The sequence below is a fragment of the Lonchura striata genome, chromosome 5 (genome assembly GCF_046129695.1).
Source record: "Lonchura striata isolate bLonStr1 chromosome 5, bLonStr1.mat, whole genome shotgun sequence".
Taxonomy (NCBI): Eukaryota; Metazoa; Chordata; class Aves; order Passeriformes; family Estrildidae; genus Lonchura; species Lonchura striata.
The window spans coordinates 60907419-60916871 of record NC_134607.1 but is presented as its reverse complement, the minus strand read 5'-3'; the positions used below and the strand labels follow the sequence as shown (position 1 = coordinate 60916871).

Sequence of the window (9453 nt, the reverse complement as noted above, 5' to 3'; positions counted from 1 at the left end):
CCGGCCGGCCCCGCCCGGGTCCCGCGGGCCCCGCCGCGTCCCCGCCGGCCCCGCACCGCCCCGGCGGCCGGAGCGGCTCCCGCGGGGCGGCACCGGCGGCGCTGCCTCGGGCCGCGGGACGAACCGGCGGCGCCGCGCGGAACTCCCGGCGGCGGCCGCGGCGCCGGGGGGAAGGGGTTGGCTGCGCGCGCGCCGCGGTGCAGCCTGGTTTGTGTTCCGGGCGGAAGCGGCGCGGTGCTGCGTCAGGCGGGCGGGCGCGATGCCGGATTACCTGGGAGCCGACCAGAGGAAAACCAAGGAGGAGGAGAAGGAGGACAAACCCATCCGCGGTGAGGGCCGACGGCGAGGACGGTCTCCGAGCAGCGCCCGGGGCGGGAGCGGGGCGGCGCCGCCGGCGGCCATGTCGGTGCGGGGCGCGGCGGGGCTGAGGCCGGCGGGAAGGGGACGGGAAGGATTAAAGATGTCTCTGTGCGCGCTCGGGCGCTGCGGCCGCCGCCCCGGCGGCGTCCCCCGCCCGGCCGGGGCAGCCGCCGACACCCGCAGGGATCGCCTGGACGATCCGCCTTTTAAGTCTTGTTCTTTTACAAAAGGTTCCTAAAATGTCGAATTTCCTCGTCGCGAGAGGAAAAGAAAAAAAAAAAAAGGCTTTTGTGGTTTAATACTTGTTTCTATACTTAAAACGTCCAACAAAACAATGCCACAATAATGCTGCACCGCCCTGGAGGAGCTGTGCTGGGCTGAGGAGGGCTGGTCCCTCCTGCCGTGCCCGCAGGGAGAGAAACCGAGCAAATGGCCTAAGGGTGGGGAGGAGAGACTCAGATTAGAGACTAGAAAAGCATTTTCGCAGTTCGGGTGGTCAGACTTTGTAATAGGTTGCCCAGGGAGAGGCAGTCGCCATCCGCGGGGTCTGGGTGGTGTGGGGAGGTGGTCCCGGGGTCACGGGCAGGGCTGCGCTGGTGGCTGGGCTTGATGATCACCAAAGTCTCTTCCAGCCTTGATGGTTCCGGGATAATTTCCTTCTCTTGCCGGGGGCAGCGCCGCAGAGCTGCCGCTGTCATTCGGAATTCCCGGGAAGCAGCAGAGGGAAGGCGGCCGAGTTTTCCGAGGATGCCGGCACGGTGTGAAAGTTGCCGGTTGCCCCCGATGTTTTAACTTATTGTGGCTTTTTATTTCTTGTTAGTAAATATTTAATAAAGCATCTGAAAGCACAAGCAGTGCAAAATGTAATCAGCGATGGACTTTGAGCTATTCCCATCCAAGAAAATTTTTAAATTATAGCAACAGAGTGTTCAGTAGCTATAAAAAACAATCAATGGAGTGGCACAAATAGTCAGGAAGGAAGTACAGATCAACATAGAAGGTCTCCAGAATCCTGTATAACACATGCTGCTCCCAGATCACCAATACTGTGTGCTTTGGGCTCCATCTGTCTTTAAAAGAGTGGAATTAGACGAGAGGAAACAGGGATGGGAAGTGAGAGGGGGTGTTGAAAGTCTGTGATGTGACAGTGGTGTGGCAGAGAGTGACACTAGCAGAGGTGTATTTGTCTTAGTTAATGGAGAGGGGTCACTGGAGCCACCTCTCTGCAGAGACGTCGCTAGTGGGAAGTGGTGACAGTTTTTCATTGATGTTTTCTTGAACATCTAGAAACAGAAAGCTAAAAATATGAAGCTGTGGTATTTTCCATCTCTTTTTTGTGCAGTCATAGGCTGGGAAACTACTCGTGAGTGAAGCAGAGTTGAAGTGGCTTGCTTGCTATGAGGTGTGAGCGGTGCAGGTTTTTGGACTGAAGAGAGTAGCTGGAGACCCTGCTTCATTTTTCTTGTATAGCTGATGCTCTTTTGTTCCACTTTGTTTCAGTGAAAAGTGGAAACTCAAAAGAATCTGTCCAAAATACATGTTTTGATCTTTTAGGAGCAGAATTAATACTGCTGGCTTTGTTTTCAGAACTGGAAGCTAAGTCTCTCCTGTCTTATTTCAGCTCTTGATGAAGGAGATATTGCCTTGCTGAAAACATATGTAAGTAACACGCATGTGGGGTTGTTAAAGACACAAAGCAGCTCCTGTGGGGAATGCAGTGCAGGAGTGAGGGGTGTGCACTTAGCAGGCAGAGAGTAACTCTGCTTCTCCTAGTGCTTTTGTCTTCTGCCAAAATCTTCCCTGCCTTTTCACCTTCCAATGAGATGCAGCCTACAACGCTAAAAATAATCCTGGGTTTGTTAACTTGGAAGTAATTAAAGAGTTTGTTTCTCTGTTTTTGTTTTGTATCCCATCACAGATTGCCCTAGAGGTCTAACAGCCAGGGCTTTACTCGGGCTTTTTCTCTCCTCCTGCCACCAAACTGACTTGCTTTTAGCTGTCATGTTAACAGAATGTAGTGTTGGGAGGCACTTTCCATAGACAATAAGGCTTAAAATGCCAATCTACCCGTTCCACTAGCAAGTATAGCTGGTCTGCAAAAGATCACTTGAAAGATGAAACTCGCACCTTAAGTATGTTTGACAGAAGTCTGAATTTTGTTGACACTAAGACTCCTTTACAGAGCTCTGAAATACAGCTGGTACTCACTGCAGCTTCGTTTTTTGTTGCCAGTGGTTTACAAAGGAGATATTGTAGAGCAAATCCAGGTCTGAATCTGCCTGTGTTAGGCAGATCTGGATCAAAAAAAGTATTTTATCACAAACAAGAATTCTGATTTGCCTCTTTTTCCTTCTGCTGTCCTCTGTGGATGACAGAAAGGTTGGGGAAGGCAGTTAAAGAACTTGTACAGATGGTTTTCAGAAAGTGTATTCCAAATTCTCTGTATGTATGCTTTTACTGAGACTTTATAAACTATAGGAGAAATAGCTTGAAAAAGTAAGACTAAACAGGTTTAAAAGAAAAATAAATTATTCAAGTTTAAAAACGTGGAAAATTTCCACCTTCCCAGTTGGTCAGTTGTGTGTGGCTGTACTTCACCTTTGCAAACAAAAATATTGTTACTGGAAGTTAATTCTGTCCTTTTTGGCTGTCATCAATGGTTGGCTGTTGTACCAAGACAGTCTGTTGAACATCTTGATGGGCAGCAGCTCTTGTCATTTTTTCCTAAACATGAGATAATTTGACTTACGAAATCCACATGATATTCCTTTTCCAGGGCCAGAGCACGTACTCAAGGCAGATCAAGCAAGTAGAAGATGATATTCAACAACTGCTTAAGAAAATCAATGAGCTCACTGGTATGTTTTTGTTGTAGAAAGCTTTCAATAGAGGAGCCACAGATACCAAAACAAGTGTTGTAAGAAGCTGATTCCCAACAACTTCTGCATTGTTTTTTAGTCTTTTTCTCAAAAGAACACAGTTCTTTATTTGATAACATGAGATTTTTGCTTGTTAAGGTGATTTTTTTTTCAACTGAGCAGGGCTAATCTGTAATTTTGTACTCTTAATATATTTTTAATCAAAACTGTGGTTTTTATATATAATGGTGGCATGAAACAAATGCCCCTTTCTGACACCAGATAATGAAGTAGTGATAACAAAAAAAAATTATTTGTTTCCTAATTTTTCTTTCACTGATGTACGTTTTTTTGCTCAGTTGCTAATCCTGCAGTGGCTCTCAGTTCTGCTAGGAAGACCAAAATTTCTCTTGTGAAATAATCTTGCTTCTTTTAAATACATCATGGAGATGGTATTTGTTATATGCATGTTTTGGAAGATATATGGGGTTTTTAATCTGTGTGAATCCCTTAGTTTCTGATACTTTGCACTGGAGCTCAGTGAAAACACTCAAGAGTTTCATGCCTTTAGTGAAATGTAGATATCCACTATCAGTGCTCTGTCCTGCTGTAATCATCCCCACACTGCAGAATTACCTGGGAGGGTGGCCAGGCTGGGATTTGAATGTTCAGCTGACACAGTCATGTAGGCTCTTTCCTTAGGAAGCTTGTTTTTTAGGAAATCCATCAAAGATGGATGTGTGTGCGTTGTTTTGGAGGTCTCTCAGCTTCCTGCAGGGTTATCTCAAAGGGTTTGGTGTGGGAAGGATGGCTAACATCCCAGTTAGCTGTTTCCTCTTCAGCTTGTTTGTGCTGCATGCAGGAATCAAGGAATCTGACACTGGCTTGGCTCCTCCTGCCCTTTGGGATCTGGCTGCAGATAAACAAACTCTCCAAAGTGAGCAACCATTGCAAGTTGCAAGGTGAGAGCGCTCTTATCCTTCCAGTAGAGCTCCATAGTGCTAAAAATCTGATTTATAGCTTATGTGTGGACTTCTTTTTAAAAATGAAGTCCATGTTGTGCCTATTGAAAGTGATTTTCATCATTGAATCATAAAGGAACTGTGATTATGTGTGATGTATTTCATACTTGTACTTATTTCTGCAGTTGTTGGTGCTATAATGGTGTAATCACAAGTACAACAGGTATTCTGGTGTATTTGAAAAATGTGACTGTTGATGCTTATGGTTAGCAAACAGTTTGTCTGCCTGGAGGTGCAATTGTGTTTGTGTGTTAGGTGCACAAAGATTATCAATGCAGACTCCGAGGATCCCAAGTACATTATCAATGTCAAGCAATTTGCCAAGTTCGTGGTGGATCTCAGTGACCAGGTGGCACCTACTGACATAGAAGAAGGCATGAGAGTTGGGTATGCAAAATCTTTCTGTTCTTGTGAGTCTTGTGAGACTGAAGCTTTCTCTGAGTTATCTCATGTTGTAGTTGGACAGGTCAGCAATCCTTCATCTCCAGTTTTTGCAGTGATCGAAATTACACCACTGCTGTCTTTTGGATGACAGTAATTCACCTGCATGCTCTGCTGGAATCTTGTTTTGATGTTATTTTGACAAAAATTGGCAAAACCCATATGTTAATGGACAGAAACCTTTCAGTTCAGGCCCCAGTAGTCCCAGCTTTCAGGGAGCCTGTGTAGGCTCCTTCTTTGGCACTCTGAGGGTGCACTCAAAGCAGCCAGGAAATGTTCACTGAGGACGTAAAACCTGTTTTACTTTAAGAGTCAGTATTTTGCCGGTTTGTTCTGTGGGATATTTTGAAATTTAATTTTCCAAATACTTTGGAATTAATACTTTAGAATTTTCTACAGAAAGAATTCCAGTATCTAGCCTACCTGACTATTAGCTTTCAGGGCTGGGCTGTCTTGATGCCAAAGAACATTTCAAGAATTCAGCTTCTCGTTTCCAGAGTTGTTTCTACATAACACTTTACTTAACCAGAGTTAAAATAATAGTCTTTATGCTTCATCACCAGGGTGGACAGAAACAAGTACCAAATCCATATTCCCTTGCCTCCAAAGATTGATCCCACAGTCACCATGATGCAAGTGAGAGTTGCTTTTACTTACTTTGACATGGCTTTATCTTGTAATTGTGATCCTTTAGCTGGATTTTGTTGTGGGCTGTTGAAAGCCTGTAGAGATTTGCAGCACCAGGCTGGTAACTGCTCACTCACCTCTTTGTTGTGCAGGTAGAAGAAAAACCTGATGTCACTTACAGTGATGTTGGTGGCTGTAAAGAGCAGATTGAAAAGCTGAGAGAGGTGGTTGAAACCCCTCTGCTTCACGTAAGTAACCTCCAGATTGAAAGCTTCTATTATTTTGGAAGTATTCTGGTCATCTGTGGGAATCTGAAAAAGCAAGAAAAGACAATGTTACTGAGTGTAAACAGTTCAATGAAAAGAAATCAGGTTTTACCAAGTGAAATCCAGCCCAGACTCGTTTACAATCATTAATGATTTCCTTGATTTGCATATATGCTTTGATGCACATAATCTTTAATTTGTACATAACCTTGCCTTCTGGCTCCCTTCATTACAGCCTGAAAGATTTGTGAACCTTGGAATTGAGCCCCCCAAAGGAGTGCTTCTGTTTGGGCCACCTGGCACAGGCAAAACCCTCTGTGCCCGTGCAGTGGCTAACAGGACTGATGCCTGCTTCATCAGAGTGATTGGATCTGAGCTGGTGCAGAAATATGTGGGAGAGGTAAGAGAAGTACCTGATGGAGTGTGGAGGGGTTTGGAGATTTCCCTCGTGGGTACCAGACACCACAGTGGGGGCAAGGGATGGATGTATTTGGAAGCTGCAGGTGCAGGGGGTAGGAGCTATCAGACAGATCACTGCAGGTCAGACAATGCTGACATGACCTCAGCTTTGCTGTCACTTATGAGAGGGATTTTGCAGCACAGAATTCAATCTGCAGTTCAGGAGGACTCTGGAATTAGGCTTCTGCTCCCAATTCTGCCACTTACTTTTCAGTTGGCCCTGAGGTCAGTTACTTCATCTGTACTTCTTGGTTTAAGAGCAGTAATTTTTCTCTCCTTTATAAATTACTTTAAGCTTTATACTTGTCCCATTATATATGTGAACAAATAAAAAAGAGTTTTTGCGTTGGAAACTTAGAAGTATTTGGAAGTATGAAAAGTTTGATTTTGATAATTTTCCTTTAATGTGCCTAAAATCTCTAACAAAATCTTGATTTTTTTTCTTTCAGGGAGCTCGAATGGTTCGTGAACTCTTTGAAATGGCCAGAACTAAAAAAGCTTGCCTTATATTCTTTGATGAGATTGATGCCATTGGAGGTATGTTTGTAATAACTACAGTTATAATCTCATGTGAGAGCTTCCAGATTTTCTTGTAATTCTGTATCTGGATTGATGCATTTCAAGAAAAGTACTTGTAAATACTGAGTTAGCAAAACTACTCCCAGCACATCCCATGTCCAGGAAGCTGTCAGGAAGTGGTTTATATAGCCCAGATGGGAAGCCATTTTTGCACATTTGGAACACCCAGATTATTCAAACTTCAGTGAAGAACCTTTGTATTTTGTTTGCAAAAAAGTACTGATAACTTAAACCCCCTTCAGCTTCTGGACTGCACCCAATGTCCTTATTACTTCCTGAACATTATTATTTTTTCTCAAAAGTCCTTTGAAAGTAGAGCAGTTCTTACATAAATAGGGGAGAAGGATGATTTTGGTTGAGGGAAGGGCAAAACAAACAAAACTACATGGGTAAATTCCAGTAGCTTGGCCAGTTTTTAGGTAGGGAGATAGAGGCCCTTTTGTACTCAGGATCTTTGTAACTCATCACGCCTTTTTAACTCATCACAAATACTTGTATGCACTTTAAAATAATTTTCCCAGGTGCCTTGTGTTGCAGCCACTGTGACACCTCTGTGTCCATGGCCTGGAGCTGCCTCTCCCCCTGTGACACTGGTGTTCTCCTCTGCAGGTGCTCGCTTCGATGACGGGGCTGGGGGTGACAACGAGGTGCAGCGCACCATGCTGGAGCTCATCAACCAGCTGGATGGGTTTGACCCCCGCGGCAACATCAAAGTGCTGATGGCCACAAACAGACCCGACACTCTGGACCCTGCTCTGATGAGGCCTGGCAGGCTGGACAGGAAGATAGAGTTCAGCCTGCCTGATCTTGAGGTGAGAACTCTTCATTTCACTGCCAAGTGTGTTCTGATAGCAGAGCATTTCTGACATTAGGGCATCGTTGGCTGGGAGTTCATGAGAATCAGCAAATGTAGCACTCTTAAATTATGTGAAACTACATACTATGGAAGTATGGGGGATTAAAGATGTGCCAAAGGTTTTTCCACACTGCACAGATTCCATCCTGGCTGAGAAGCCATGGTAAGCAGCTGTAATCACTGTATGTTCCTGCATCAACAGAGAAAAAAATCCTTTAACCAGATCCACAATTTAGTTCAGAAACTAGAATGTGTTTTGTTTTGGTTCTTCTGAGAGAGATTTCTTGAGGTACTTCTATGATGAAAGCCCTTTTTAAAGTTATTTTCTTACTTGAGTGTCATGGACACTTAGACATTCCAGTCCAAACATGGGAAACCATAGCTGGGTAGCAAATACAAGATGTATTTTCCATTTGCCTGTGCTGTGGAGGCAGACAGCTGCAGGCTGGAGTCATCACCTCTTTCATGCCATGAACACCTCTGTCCTCCTGCCTTTCCTTCAGGGGCGAACTCACATCTTCAAGATCCACGCTCGTTCGATGAGTGTGGAGAGGGACATCAGATTTGAGCTGCTGGCTCGGCTGTGTCCTAACAGCACAGGTAAGCTGACTGTATTTATTTCTTTACTTAGACAGCTGTGTGTGTGCTCCATGGCCCCTGGCAGTCGGTGCTGAGTTGTTTATCCCTGTCTCTCCCAGGTGCTGAGATCCGCAGTGTGTGCACGGAGGCAGGAATGTTCGCTATCCGAGCGCGCCGGAAAATCGCCACCGAGAAGGACTTCCTGGAGGCAGTGAACAAAGTCATCAAATCGTACGCCAAGTTCAGCGCTACCCCCCGCTACATGACCTACAACTGATACCTGGGAAGGTTCTTCCTGTTCCCCCAAAACTTTCTGTGGAACAGAAATCAAAGTGTAGTGATTTGTGTTTTTTTGTTCTTGGAAGCTAGAAATAAATGGAGGGTTCCAAACAATAGGTTTGTGTTCATTCTGAGTGTTTTACTCCAGTGGATTATTGCTGCTGTTGGGAAAAGATCTCGGTGAGGTTACAGCAGCATGGCCTAAGCCACTGATAATTTTAAATCAGATACTTGGGCAATGTCAGACATCACAAGTTTAGAAGTCTGGTCACCATCTACACCCCAAAACTTGAAGCTGAACCACAGAGGTGCTAGAAGACCCCTGAGTGTCTCCGGTGTTCCTGGGTGTGCTGAGAAGTGCTTGTGTGTCCCAAGAAAATGGGAGCTGCCATGGGAAGGGACTTAGCTGAGTCACTGCCCAGCTAAGGAAAAACATGAAGGGATGTTTTTACCCTCCCTTTGTGTATGCTCTGATACCATCACAACTTGGGTTTTTTATCTTCAGTGGTTTTTCTATCCCTTTTGCTGAGATTCTTTGTTGTGTCTTACAAAATAGTAAATGGGTCAGAGAGGAGCAAGATGTGATTTCTTACTCCTGAGGGACGGAAAATTCCTTTTCCCTGCTCCTGCTGTGAAGATTGACATCAGTCTGGTAGTGAGCACTTTGAGACACATTGTATGACTTCTCTGAGATGCTGCTGCTGCATACAGGATGAGCGTGACAGGGTCCTGGTGCTGAGCAGTGGCTGGGAGTTGTTGGCCACAGGCAGCCTTGAAAGGTAAATCCTCATTCATCTGACATGTTCCTGTAGAACTGGGTGTGCTCAACAAAAAACAACGGCCTTCCCTTTTTCTTTCTTGCCATTGTCGCATTAAAACAATTTCAGGGGAAGAGCTGGAAGAGGTTAAAGAAATGCCCGAGGGAAAAAAAGTGCTTTTGGGAACTGCTTTGTCTTGGAAGTGGGAGAAGTTTTATTGTCAGTTGTATCAAAATGAGACCTATAAATTTATCAGAACAGTTCTTGCATAAATAGGGGAATCATGAAGCCACTTCTATTTTATTTTTTTAATAGGAAGTATGTGCCATAGGGAGAGTATGCAGCCATGGACTGGGTTATTGTTCTGAT

At 44.9% G+C, this 9453-nt stretch overlaps 1 protein-coding gene across 1 annotated transcript; it reads left to right on the top strand.

The window, feature by feature from the left end:
* Nucleotides 1-165: 165 nt before the first annotated feature.
* PSMC2 (proteasome 26S subunit, ATPase 2) lies at nt 166-8442 on the top strand. Its single transcript, XM_021546132.3, has 12 exons — nt 166-329; nt 1982-2019; nt 3137-3218; nt 4081-4180; nt 4496-4627; nt 5245-5317; nt 5461-5556; nt 5810-5974; nt 6483-6570; nt 7222-7424; nt 7972-8068; nt 8167-8442. The coding sequence occupies exons 1-12, from the start codon at nt 260-262 to the stop codon at nt 8322-8324; spliced, it is 1302 nt and encodes a 433-aa protein (XP_021401807.1). The 5' UTR covers nt 166-259; the 3' UTR covers nt 8325-8442.
* The last annotated feature ends 1011 nt before the right edge of the window (nt 8443-9453 follow it).

Coding starts and splice junctions, on each gene's coding strand:
- PSMC2 (XM_021546132.3), top strand. CDS start 260: ATGCCGGATTACCTGGGAGCCGACCAGAGGAAAACCAAGGAGGAGGAG. Junction 2,020..3,136: donor TTGCCTTGCTGAAAACATAT/GTAAGTAACACG, acceptor TTCCTTTTCCAG/GGCCAGAGCACGTACTCAAG. Junction 4,181..4,495: donor CAACCATTGCAAGTTGCAAG/GTGAGAGCGCTC, acceptor TTTGTGTGTTAG/GTGCACAAAGATTATCAATG.